The sequence below is a fragment of the Petromyzon marinus genome, chromosome 30 (genome assembly GCF_048934315.1).
Source record: "Petromyzon marinus isolate PM22_M1 ecotype Great Lakes invasive population chromosome 30, UKy_Petmar_22M1.pri1.0, whole genome shotgun sequence".
NCBI lineage: Eukaryota > Metazoa > Chordata > Hyperoartia > Petromyzontiformes > Petromyzontidae > Petromyzon > Petromyzon marinus.
The window spans coordinates 949,925-964,069 of record NC_133696.1 but is presented as its reverse complement, the minus strand read 5'-3'; the positions used below and the strand labels follow the sequence as shown (position 1 = coordinate 964,069).

The window sequence follows — 14,145 nt, the reverse complement described above, 5'->3', positions numbered from 1 at the left end:
GCTGTACATTATACACTCGACATAAGCTCAGCCAACAATAAGATCCATCCAGGGAACATTCCAAATGTGATGGCCGTGCTTGGTAGAAGTTATTGGCGTTCAACCATTGAATGGAAATTCTCAATTATTGTCTCAACAAACATTCGCGAGGCGAGTGTCTCATCGAGATGCCCGGGCTGACAGCGGTCTACGGATGGCATCTCTTGCGTTGGGGCTTCCTCACCAGCAGCGCTCGGCCGTGTCGCGAAACGGCACCTGGCGTCTGGGCTACGATAAACAAAAGCGGCGATTCTCTCTCCCAACGGATGGCCACCGCTGCCACCAGCGGCGCCGCGACAACATCATCGCGTTTCTCGTGCCTGCACAGTCGCCTCCATTCGAGGAGGAGACAACAACCGGTTGAATTCCAAATGAATGTCCAAATTCATTGCCGCAAATTATACGTCGTCTAAACCAAACCAAAGAAAGTGATCTTCAAATATATCAACACCCAGATGAAAATAAAACACCACTCGGGAAGGCACAGCTTTGTTGTACCAACCAATCTTGAAAGTCGGTGTTCATAAACTGACGCCTAGACCACACTGCTCGCAGGAGTCAAATCAACTCATCCATTGACCCACTAACCTACTCAAAAAACCCATGAACCTAGTCAATATACCAACTAACCTAGGCAATCCACCCACCTATCTCGTGCCAACCGGGAATGCAAGTGGTTGGTTAGTGCTTTGGCAGCAGCAACAGCAGCTAAACTATGGGCAGTTGTTACAAGGAGAAGACACACAATATCATTATCACAAGGCAATTAGAACAATAACGCATATGCAACTAAAAGTTGCCCATCTGCAAGATGACATTAATCTACCAGCAATAAATTCCACATCTGGTTTCAGGGATGTCATACTTATTATACGTGGAGCTCTTTATAACACCATTGTGCGTGACATGGCGATTATTCTCTGTAAATAGCAATCGGGCAGAAACCGAAATTCAATTTAATTTTCTGGAAAACCATTTGGGTTCTTTGACATTGGCAGCACCATCCAAGACTGGGGGACTCGCTCTCCAAGCCACCGAGAGCCAAGTCTCGGGCAAGTGCTATCCATCACACTTGGCCAACAAGTCACTGGGTTGTGAATGAAGAGCATGCCCAGACACCACTGTGTAGTGTCCTAGGCTGATTAGCTCCCTGACACTTTCATTACGCGCACACACACACAAGGTTTATATTCGAGTGGCCAATTTGTTTCTGGATTATTGAAAGTATATAAAAAAGTGTGCCCATTTATTACACCGTCGACGACCCACGGGTAAACTCGCTCTGCAGTTAGCAGATTGCCATTTACCCAGAAAGCATTTAGAAGGGAAATATGTCAAAGCGACTCCCCGTTTAAAGGAGCGTCACACGGTGGGGCAATCCGTTTCATTGGCGGCCCTATACTTGCCGTGGGAATGTGAAAAATTCCACATTCCCACGGCAAGAGCAAGTCTATGACTCTGAATTTTAACGAATCACATCACAAATACTATTCTTGGTTCTTTCAGTAAAGTCACGTAGAAGGGAAACAATAAAATAATAAAAATATAAAACATATTTTTATTATTAGAACCAAGAATATGAATCCCTGCAGTCATGAAAGCTTTAAATTAAAAAATCACAAATACTATTTGTTTAACAAGGCAAGTCCTTTGTGGCAAACCCTCATTGAGTATACGCATGCTTAATCTACTGTACGCATTTATTAGATGCCAATGGTCAAGATTAATGACGCAGTGGCCGTCAAAGGACGGAACGTATCCGAGGGAACGTCCAACCGGGGAAACGGAGCGATGAAATCAGTTCGCATGCCGACGTCAGGTGGGTCGTTACATCGCAGGATCGAAAGAGATGGCATGGGCTTGAAGAGGCCTTCATGCAGCAGTGGACAGACCATGACTGACGATGATCATGATGAATTGCTTCCGAATGTCGCCATAGCAACAAGACGGAACTCAAGTCTTAAAAGGCGGTCACCGCATCGCGCGCTTTCAGATGCACTTCTGGAGACATCCGGAACGCTCTTCCTTCCGATACTAGGAAGCCACTGGAGCTATGCACTTATAAATCACCGAGATTTAAAACTCATTCCGTTAGAACCGCTTTTTTGTGCTTAGTTTGTTGTCCTTCCCCCGCACCTCCAATTAGCACGGTTAGCTACGTGAGGTACGAAAGAGGTGCAACATACATACGTACGTTACGCGCATACAGGCTGGACATGTGAGCGAATGGGCCGTGGGCTCGCTCGCACTCACTTGGCGTCCAGGACGGACTGGTCGCACAGCGCGCGGATCACCGCCGGGAGCTCGTACTTTACGATGAAGAGGTAGCTGGACATGGCTGCACGGAAACAAGACGGGGGGAGGGGGGGGGGCACGGCGACAATTGAACAAACGCGTCACGCGGCGCACAAGCAAGCGGGGGTTTGGGCGTGACGTCTCTTGAGCCGCGTCAACGCAGGCGGGGGTCTCCAGAGGTGCACAACTTTTGCCTTGCCGCCGACACAACGCGCGAGAGGAGGGCGCCAGCGCCAGGGAATGAAACTCGGTCATCGAGTCGGGGCGCGAGGCACCGCGTTTGCCGTTTAAAATTACAAACGCGCGCATTAACGTACGTAACAAAACAAACAAAAGCGTAATAATAAAAATAACAGCAGCATTGCCCATAGCCAAAAGGCCTTCACAAAACACGAACAAAGAAAATGGCAAAGATAAATGATATCGTGCGGCGGAAGGAATAATTCCATCAAGTTGCTGGAAAAGGGCGCATCAATAATGAAATAGCACGCTGCAAAGGAGCTCCAATTTGCATCTTTAAAGCGTGGGGCTCCGACAGACGGGAGCTGCTGATACACAGTGGAGATTACAGTGGCCTGTTCGGCGAAATGCGGGGATTTCTGCAGGCTTGGCAAAATAGTAATTCTAAAAATATATAACATTCATTTTAAATGTATAATACGACAACAGAACAAGGGATGCCAAACACGAGATTTTATAATTCACTGCACGTTGCAAGGTTGGCTGAAGTAAGTTTGAAGGCGACCGAAATATTTTCCTTTTTTTTTGCTCAAACCTAAATGTACATGTCAAACCGTGCATAACAATATCCACTTCCACAAAGACACGTGACATTTTCATCTGATAGCTGTCTTTGGGTGCTAACTTACGTTTAAGCACCCACCTTTGTGCTTGAGAAAGAACAACAAATGTAACCGCAATCTACGTTTGGAGATTTAAAAAAAACATCGACATTAGGTGGATGTTATTTATAAACATTTGCATTGATATTTCTAGCCGTCCTAGAAATTGCACTTGCCCTCGCCACAGGAACGAGGAATTACCACCACGAGCTGAGAACTACGAATCAGGCAACAAAGCACCACTACATGGTCATTTGAACAGCAGCCACACCGATTGCGAAGCCGCACGAAACACACACACACGCCACGCAACAGCGGCGGTGCCGAGTTGAACCTTAAACAGCCAGTGTGGCCCCGCAGGGCCCCTTCACAACAACCAGGGCCGGGCCACCCCCGCGGCCCCGGGCCCACCCCCCACAAGGGGTCCAGCGCCACACCTTGCTGCGCTCTCAGCAATGCTCGAGTGCGGTGGTTTTAGGAAAAACACGAATATTTCCCTGAACGGAAGGCGGTAAAAAGAGCGGAAATGACAATGAGCTCACCTCCGACATTCTGTAAGGTGATAGCGCCTGCTGCAGACAGCTTTCCAGGAAGTTTGAAAGCAAGGAAGCCGAGCTGCTCGTACGACTTCGTGCCTAAAACAACAAAACAAACGGAGCAGTGGGTGACGTTTTTGCTCAAAGAATTGTCACCACCAAAACAAACTTCCTAATGACTGTATCTGGACATTTTTTTGAAGGAATGCATTTTTTAGATGTTGATATTTATTTATTTTGTATTTCGGTAGATTAAGACCTTTTATTTTCTACAAAGGATCGAGCAGCAATGTAGAGTGGTGGTGAGTGAATTGCACGAAGAAGCTGGTGACTTGAGTTTGATTCCTGGTCACGGCTGACATTAGCGTCGAGTGATATCTGAACTGGTTCTGGACCACCCCTTGACCAACCGACACGGTCCACCATGGTGAAGAATCGTCAAACAACTGCCATGACCGCCAGATACGTTTGAACTTCTTTCGCACCATACGTAGCAAACCGTGCCAATTACAAAGGACTGTAAATTTAAAAAAGCAACAACAATGTAAAAAACATACATCTAAATTACCTCTTGACTGATCACTGAGCAGTGCTGAATTTGAATTGCTCTTAGTTAATTGGCAAACGCTTGTGGTGAGGTGCAGTGTGGGTATCACCAGCCTGAACGGCTGTTACCAATGAACACAGGACAAAATGAACTCATTAGGCAGGGCGGCCCCCCCCGTCTGTGTTTAGAGTTTCACAAGCACCCAAGTACAGCTGACTTAATTAAAATTCAGCACTCGACAGAGATATAGCAATCCAGCCATATGTTACAACACTGAGTACAATATATCCGTACCAATCCACACACACACACACAATCATCACGTGTGTGTTTCCTTCGACAAAGTTCGCACCCACAATCAAAATGCGCATTCATACAAACAGAACGACTAGTTCCAACGCAGTGTCACGGTCACCACGGTGCAGCCGCATAAAATAACAGATGTCACTGTTGCTCCCATTAGCCAAGCTAATGGTCGTGCGGGAGTGGGGACTCCACGTATATGGCTCCTCGACGCACACTTTGCATCAGTGTCGCATTTTTGGCTGTACTGTACCGATGAATCCTTATGAGGCCAAAAGCGGTCTGTACTGCTGCTGCTGTCAGGTCGGTCCCATTTACCCATTCAGGCTTCCCTCGCGTTCTATGCCGGTTCTGTTTGTGCGATGTCGCGCTGTATATGCGGCCAACCAATTTCTACCCAAAATTCGCTCTATGCGGTTTGAATTCACTCAACATGCGGCTTTGTGGTCGAACGTGGCACAGCGTTGTACTGTGTGTCCTGTGTGTGGTGTGTACTGTGTGTGGTGTGCTGTGTGTGGTGTGTGCTGTGTGCATGTGTACTGTGTGCATGTGTACTGTGTGCGTGTGTACTGTGTGCCTGTGTACTGTGTGCGGTGTGTGCATGTGTACCATGTGTGTGCTGTGTGCGTGTGTACCATGTGTGTCTACTGTGTGTGGTGTGCTGTGTGCGGTGTGTACTGTGTGTGGTGTGTACTGTGTGCGGTGTGTACTGTGTGTGTATGGTGTGTACCGTGTGTGTGTGCTGTGTGTGGTGTGTGCTGTGTGTGGTGTGTGCTGTGTGGTGTGTGCTGTGTGCGTGTGTACTGTGTGCGGTGTACAGTGTGCTGTGTGCGTGTGTGCTGTGTGCGTGTGTGCTGTGTGCGTGTGTGCTGTGTGCGTGTGTACTGTGTGCGGTGTGTACTATGTGTGTGTACTATGTGTGTGTACTGTGTGTGTGTGTACTATGTGTGTGTACTGTGTGCGGTGTGTACTATGTGTGTGTACTATGTGTGTGTACTGTGTGCGGTGTGTACTGTGTGCGGTGTGTACTATGTGTGTGTACTGTGTGTGTGTGTACTGTGTGCGGTGTGTACTATGTGTGTGTACTATGTGTGTGTACTGTGTGTGTGTGTACTGTGTGCGGTGTGTACTGTGTGTGTACTGTGTGTGCGTGTGTACTGTGTGCGGTGTGTACTATGTGTGTGTACTATGTGTGTGTGTGTACTGTGTGCGGTGTGTACTATGTGTGTGTACTGTGTGTGGTGTGTACTGTGTGTGGTGTGTACTGTGTGTGGTGTGTACTGTGTGCGGTGTGTACTATGTGTGTGTACTATGTGTGTGTACTGTGTGTGTGTACTGTGTGTGTGTACTGTGTGCGCTACTCGGCAGGCAGCTGTCTCGTGCAGATTTTCTTTGTGTGCCCCTTTTTTGAACGCATCCACTCCTACCGCATTTAGCAAGGGAAACCTGGATTTATTTTGATGGTGACCTTGTATGTATGTTGAACGTCTTCCGCACCGTACGTAGCCAACCGTGCTAACCAAGAGGACCACAATTCACTTCTTCAGGAACTGATGACGCCCCTTTGCAAAATGCACAAAGGCCGACTGTTATTTACACATTTCTGTGTGTTGTTCGAAACTCAAGTACTGTTGCAACGTCGACAAACAGTCTGGCGGCTGTGGTGTTTGCCACCAGCGCTGGCTTACCGGCAGTGTCCGACGTGACCAGCAAGAGATGCACCGAGTACAGCGACAGGACAGCCACGCCGAAGAGCAGAACTCTGCAACAAAACAACCGCGTAGCTCATAAGGCACAAGGTCAAACGAACGATCTTCAAAGCACTGAACTAAACGACGAAATGACTCGACAGATATTTCACTTAAGCAAATAGTCGTTCAGTTTATTTTATTGGTTACCGACAAACTAAAAGTGCACGGGTGTATCGGGAGGACAGGGAAAGCAAGGATGTGCAAATATTGCACGAAAGTTGAACTCTGAATGCTGGATCGAATATCCACATTTCAACAATTCTAGTACATGGGACATTGACAGCATAATCGGACCTATACCTAGTGAACCATTCCATTTCCCCGAATTCTTTGACCGCAATGCCTGCCCCTCCAAAGCAGAATAATCTTTCCGCATACATTGCGTCAACACGATTGTGCTTACCACAACCCGACACTCGTGTGGCCACACACCGTGAATAATTAACGATGACCATGAAGCCCACCGCCTCGACATTCTTTCTAGGCAAATGCCACACACAAGCCCGCTTTGCTCCCCGACCGCCTTCTGATGCAACACTCGCACGGTGTTACGACAGCGGACGACTTTGTGGTCGCGCGCCACGTTCCCTCCCGCGGCTCCACGTCGTCACAGGCATTCCCCCCCCCCCCCCGTGACATAACGGTGCCCGACTGTGGGCTGTTGAGGGGGGCCCATCTAACTCGGGGAAGGATGAAGGTCTGGTCACGTGAATGTCGTTGACGCGCACCACCGGGCTGCTGTGCTAGGAGGCAGCTGCGATGTTCGTAAACAAAGGCTGCCGAACGGCGACGTGAACGCAACTCGCAACTGTTTGCGCGTAGTCACTTTAAGATGTTTTCTTGTTCATGTTTTTGTTTTTTTGTTTGTTACGGTTGCACCCGATTCAAGAGCCGAATGGCTTCACAGGGCGATACCAAATAAATGAAATTTTAAAAAATGAAATTAAACCAAAGCCCCGTGTAAAAGAGGACCGACACACCCGGCGTGCAAACAAACGACAACAACCGTCGACCGCCTCCATGCTCCTACAAGCAAATGGGTTGTTTGTTTGTACTGGGGATCCTCAGCCACCCGGGATATTTTCCACATATCCGTGATGACACCCCCCCACACTGCGCTGCCCAATGTGGTGAAGCATGCTCAAACAACCCCCCACGACCCCCACGGTGTGGGGGGGGGGGTCTTATCCAGCAGTGGGTTCACAAATGGCTATGCACGTCTTTTGTGAGACGGTCTCTCCACAGAAGACAACACACCCTGGCGGTGAGACCCACTCGGTCCCAGCTGACCACTGCCAATGTGCGAGATTTGCAAACTCACGGCGATGATTGTTCCTGCCGTTCTGACCAACCGAGCTACGTCCCAGCCGTGGCGGTCTACGCCGTGTCGACGTTATTTACGTGGACGTAGTGAAACGCGGTTGCCTTCACAGGCAACATTAACCTGCGGGCGTTTCTAACGAGCCGTTCTCAGGGCCTCTTCACAGGCCCCGGCTCGCGATGACCCCCACGCGAGGATCCTGGCAGGGAGGCCGCGCTTGCTACAGTGGGTACATCATCGCATTACGCAGAATCTAACACGCCGCTTGTTTTCCCATAAACCGCTACGCCAATTTACATGCAATTTCTTCATCTGTGGAGGAGCGCCAATGTCCACAAGCTGTCGAATCACAGCGACTGTTCATAAGTCGGGGTGGGGGGTGGAAGGAGGCGGCGGTGGGTGAGGGGTACGGCAACTGTGGACCTCGCTAAACCGTGCCCAAATGGCTACGTGGGAGATGTGCCCACCTACCACGAGCGGAAGATCAAAGAATCGCCAAACTGCGACTGCGGTGAAGTCCAAATCGTCGAACGTCACCGGACGAATTGACCATCCGTGCAACACCGTGGCGGCGTTGCTGCGATCCATAGAGCATCTAACCGCCTCCTTGGATCGGTGGAAGAGACTTGGGAATTCGACTGATAACACGTCTCAAGACTTTTTACTTTTCTCTCGTGCCACACACGAAAGAAGACGGCGCCTCTCTGCCTCACGAGTCCCGGGACGGAGCAAAACAAAAAAACTGCGGTGTTGGGTTGCTCGAATTTCGTCAATGAGATACAGGCTGGGCAATAAGTCTTCCGTAAGGTTCGCTGACGCACGCGTGGGGCGTGCGTCAGCGACGGACGAGGCGAGCCGGATCGCTGTCACCCTCTCCGGGCCGGTTCTCTTCATTCGCGGCCTCTTGGTCAATCGCTTCCCCCCACCCATTTCCGCACACTGTACACAGGTGCCACAGACGTGGACTGTATTTACAAATGAACGCACAGTCCGCTCGCGTAAAGTAATACTGTTAATCCGAGCCGAGAGCACGTGCGTGATAACACGGACGCGGCGCATGTTTGCGCAAAAGATGACGGGCCGGGCCTTCGATGTAATGCTACAAAGCCACTCTTTGTATATTTTAGCAAATCGGTGTTGTCCATGTACGGAAAGATGACGGGCCGGGCCTTCGATGTAATGCTACAAAGCCACTCTTTGTATATTTTAGCAAATCGGTGTTGTCCATGTACGGACGCGTCAAGTGTAGACTTGTGGCAGTTTCGGGACTTTTCACTCGGCAGCAGAGGGTACACATAGAGAACAAATTGGACTTCAGAAGAGATCTGTAACTTCATTTCTAAATATGTTCGTGACACAAGAGAGGCGATGACTATCTTTTGATAAAATCACTGACGGGCTATTTTACGTCCACGCCGATACCGTGCCCGTTTGACCATTCTCATAAAGTTTAGGACGACGACTTTTGAGCGCAACCGATGAGCCCTGGATTCAGAGGTTGGCCCTGTATGAACCACCGAGCCACAGGAACATGCACCGTCGAGAGAGCACACCATCCCATATCTGTGATATCTTATCTCTTTCACCATAGAGAGCTGTGCCAATGCGACATGACAGCGGCTGGCCGGGTAACAAGCTATCACTCAGACTCGGTGGCGAGGAGCCATATTGATTGTGCCGACTTTCAGGCCCTCTTGAGTTACACTAAACAAATTGCTGGCTTACACCTTTAATGCATAGCACCGCACAGAAAATGTATCTGCTCGTTGCATTAACGATACCGACACCAGGTTGGGAGTCGAGTGGTGGTGCAGCGGTAGCCAGAGCCAAAAACCAACGCCGAGTGATATGCGAACCAGCCCGAGCCAACCCACTACACTAACAATGCACTGCCCATCGTGGTGAAGTATGGTCAAACCCCCCACGACGACACGGCATGCGGGGGGGAAGACTTATCCTGCAGTAGATTGACAAAGGGCTCTAAATCGCGATTATAAATTTGACTCTGCTGAGACACAAGCGAAGGGTGCGGTCCTTCAAACCGGACCTACAACAAATATGCAAATGCTAACCTCGCTACAGCCATCCCTGACGCACATGCCCACCTTACAAGTTGTTTCATTGACAGTAAAAACCGCTATCATGGCCAAATATTCGTCACGGAGGATAGCTTAAAGCATGAAGACATTGCCTGCAAAACGTTAAGACAAAGCATCAACGTTAAAATCTCTGTAGGATTGCATTCCTTTTTCGGATGTTTCTTTTTTTTTTCTTTGCGCATTTCAGATGTACTGGTGAACCGGCTGGTTCAATTAAACAAATCACGCATTTTGAGGTGATTCTTGCATGGCCAAAATGACATGTGCCCGTCTTCGTTCCCCCCCGGCTCACTCGCCACACCAAGAGAGAAGGCGCACAAGCGTCACACGCCAAGATGGCTGCACGCCAATGCAAGCGGCGCGTCTCCTTCTCGTGGTGGCCCGAAGCATAAAGATTTCACGCGAGAACTCTGCATTGTTGCGCGGGGCTGAAAATTACGAATGCGTCATAATCAAAGGTGACCTGGCGGCTTCTCAGATGTCAATGCCCGTGACAAATCGTACTGAGCCAGCATTGGGTTCAATTTACATCCTCCCCTCCCTACCTGGTGGTATTCGTACAATTATCTATTGATGGCTGCACACCCACACATATATACACACCGTGAAAAATATTCACAAAAAGGACTGCACAGCTGTGAGAGTGAGTGGTTGTGTTGCGACAGACAATTGAAGGCTAACTGGTGAATAAACCTATGAAAATCCAAAGGTATGTTTGTGCAGGTACAAGTACGATATATCTACGTCAGTCAACCTGGTATGTTGGTATGTTAGTCTCGTGTCATTGAGTTTCAATCCAGGACCGATTTTATCTAAGGCTCACGTTCTATGCCGGGTACTTACGAGTCTATGTTCAAAACTACATAGAACCTGTAAACGTCCAGCATTAAGTACACAAACAACAAGACAAAGATCCCCCATGTAGCCTTTAGCAGGCTGTTCGCGAGCACCTATGAAGGTCGGCATGGCACACGAGGGGGTGGGTGGCCAGCACCACGCCCGACCGCCTTTGTCTCCCCAGTGGCGATGTTTACACACCGCACCAGGTACTCATTTGAGGCCGAGTCGACCTAGGGGAGGCCCAGGACCGGTTCAGATAATCGTCACTGGTGCTGGCCGTGAGCGGGAATCGAACCCGGGTCGCCAGGTTCGTAGCGCTGACCGCTACACTACACGCTTCGTTTGTCGTGTGGCTTTCAAGCGCACGGGGCGCCACGAGCGATGTTCTAGCGCGGCAGTACTCACACGAAGAGCAGGATGCCCGTGTTGGCCATGGCAAACGAGAGGCCCAGGATCCCACTGCCCATGATGGCGTTGCTGAGGTTGAACACAGACATCCCAAAGGACTCTCTGCCCTCATGTTGCTGAAAACACAAAGAAGAGAAACGCTCAACGTTTGCAATGGGACAGCAGCCGGATGATCTTGCGTCTCGCCAGACGTGCCTGACGCTTGCACACGAGCGAGTGCCGTGGTGTACAGAGAGCGGGTGCACTGCTCAATTGTTGTGCTGGCTTACAAACGCCAATCGCACTCGGCCAGAAGTGTATGCATATTAAACTGAAAGCAAAAACTTTCGTATAGGTTTGATAAGTGGTCGAATTTATATGCCTAATAAATGACTCGTAATGTAGAGTATACAGAGTTGCAAATCCTGTTCTCTGCATTTGACCTGTCACAAGGCTTTATTTAAATATGGGTGTATAAACAGCCTTTTCCGTTTACAGCAGATAATGACTATCAAAGTCTTGACATCGATCAAATGATGCTGGAGGAACAGAACTTTGATGGTCTACAGAGAGATGGCTCAATATTCGTGACCAATGTGCATGCACTCAAAGAGTGCCAATTATTGTGAAGCGTAATGTCAATTATTACTTTATGGCATCTTTATGAATCAAAGTTGGGACGACATAGAGTACAGTTCCACATTATGGACATGAAATCGTTGTTTAATCAAACATGCCTAATTTAAAATAAAAGGCAGTGCAGAAATATAGCGGAATGGGAGGCCCGACACATTCCATTTTCACGTTTCATTGCAGAACAGCCGAACAAACATGCGGTGTAAAGATGCAAAAACAACATTTCGCAACCGCCCAAAAAAACCCGAGTTTGCTCGTAGGCAAACATAGCAACTCAACACCACGACTACCGAGGCCATGATAAACAGCAACATACACACACACACAATTATATCTGTTTTCTCTCTCAAGTTGTAATGCGTGACCATCCTCGACATCCCCTTAACGATGACGGCCATGGCGACGATGGCGGGCGGGTCAGAGAAGAGGAGCTCGGAAAGATGAAACAGAAAGCTGAAACGTCGGAGTTCAGAAACGTGAGTGATAAGGTTAAGCTGCACCCTATTTCAGTGAGGCTCTTACAAGTTACAACACCCGACAGGCCCGTACTTAACCCATGATTGATAATCAACATATGTCTGTTTACTGTAACACAGTTTCTACGTCTTTTTAATTTAGGGTGTGTATTGTCTAAACAGGTAAATGTGGGTAAGAATGTTGGAAACAAAAGACTTACATCATATTTCTTTACTCCACCATTGAGAAAGTTGGCACTTTCAGTTTCAAACTGTTCATCGTATTGGCTGCGAGAAAAACACGCAGAGCAGAGGTGACAATGAACTTTCCCCTTTTCCACAGACGGCCGGTGCAACTCAAGGATTAAGCAAACATCCCCAACCCCATTGCAATGACACATCCAGCAATAACACACAATCTCAGAGCTATGTAAACACAGAAAATGAAACAACAATACAGCATAGATAACATTTACGTGTGGTGTGTGTACCAGTTGGGAGTCTGCACACTCACTCCGGCAGACAGGATGGTTGTATAATAAAAGGCACGTTGCTGTGTACGCTTACCGAGTGTTAATAATTAAACGGGTGTGCACTGTGCGTGGCCACCAGGGATAAATTACGGCTATTAGCACCGTCACGCACACACATCGTGATTCATGGAAAATGAATTACACACCTGCTCAACATTTCAATTACTTATATTCTTGGTTCTTTCGGTAAAGTCACGTTGAAGGGAAACAATAAAATATTGTTATATATATTTTATTATTTTATTGTTTCCCTTCAACGTGACGTTACCGAAAGAACCAAGAATATGATTCACTGCAGTCACGAAAGCTTTAAATCAAAATTTCAATTACTTATTTAACTATTCTCCTAGCGGCAAGCCATTGCCTTTCTTTCAGTACCAAATTGTTTTAATATATAGCTTGAAACTTGGGTCATTTACATTGAAAAACATACTTCAATTGTTGCACAGGTGTTTGAACAGACACTCACATTTGATCAAAGTTGTGACTTTGTCCTGAACTTAAACACGATGTTGTTAATTTTGCTAACGGCATTCCCATCAGCAGACAAATCAAGCTACTTGCTTCGTGATAACTCCATTAGCACGGTCATCGCTCTCCACAGCCAACCGATTCCATACATCCTTTAATGTTGTATATTGGCTGTCTGATCATGATCAATGTTCTTTTCTGTCAAGCGCTGCACACTTATAAATGAAATATCTTTCCTCAATATCTAAATAATTTCAGCATCATTAATCACCTAGAATTTCAATGACTTCAATCGGAGATCATTGCTGGCTGGGTGCATTTTTAGACACGAGACCGACGGGTCCAATCTTATCGCCAGCATCCCCAGGGTGTCATCCTAATTACGCCATCAGCGGTGTCGTAAGTCTCAAAATCCCCCAGAACTCTCGGCGCGCATCACAGCATGCTCAAGAAGAGTCCACGGAGAGGAGACGTCGCAAAACTTTAAGTTTCTGAAATCTCACCAAGCGACCCTCCTAGCTGCACTGGGCATCGCACTCCCCCACCCGCACTGCTGAACAGAGGAACGCTCGTCACAAGACTCGGGCTCGTGTATGCGTTTTAACTCTCAGAGCTGGAATTCGGCCAGATTAAGTGCAAAACCAAATCTACGATGACATGCTGTTTTTTTTTAAATTCAATTATTAGTGACCAGAACGGAATTCGTCTAAATCACAGACACACAGACGTGTGAAAATCGAAACCAGCAACTCACCTTGCCAGTGCCATTACTTTTGACAAGGAATACAAAATAATGCAGACGCATGCACTCTGTAGCAATGTCCAACGTGTGTCTGCCTCTCACAAATGTTTATAAGCACTATGGAAGCCGATGGGTAGTTGTTAGGGCACAACCCGTTGTCATATTTGCCTCGCAAGCTTTTTTCACCCCTTCCATCAATTTTGTCTGGCTTTCTATAAAGCAAAGTGCCTAACAGCACAAGTTTAAATAAAAATTCCATGTAAACTTAATCGTCTCGACAAGAGGTTATCGTGACCCCACATTTCAGAGAAAAAAAACACACACACACACCCACTGTTGTAACCCGCT

General features: G+C 47.9%; 1 protein-coding gene across 5 annotated transcripts in view; it reads right to left on the bottom strand.

Annotated features, from left to right (window-relative positions):
* LOC116947426 (sodium-coupled neutral amino acid symporter 2-like) overlaps nucleotides 1–14,145 on the bottom strand; it is a 79,543-nt gene that overhangs the window by 19,657 nt on the left and 45,741 nt on the right. For all 5 annotated transcript variants that reach the window (XM_032963122.2, XM_032963121.2, XM_032963120.2 and 2 more), the window contains 5 exons: nucleotides 12,273–12,339; nucleotides 10,979–11,097; nucleotides 6,251–6,324; nucleotides 3,719–3,811; nucleotides 2,293–2,377 (listed from right to left, as the gene is read on the bottom strand). In XM_032963122.2, coding sequence (XP_032819013.1) covers nucleotides 2,293–2,377; nucleotides 3,719–3,811; nucleotides 6,251–6,324; nucleotides 10,979–11,097; nucleotides 12,273–12,339 — 438 coding nt within the window. The remainder of the gene's footprint in view (nucleotides 1–2,292; nucleotides 2,378–3,718; nucleotides 3,812–6,250; nucleotides 6,325–10,978; nucleotides 11,098–12,272; nucleotides 12,340–14,145) is intronic.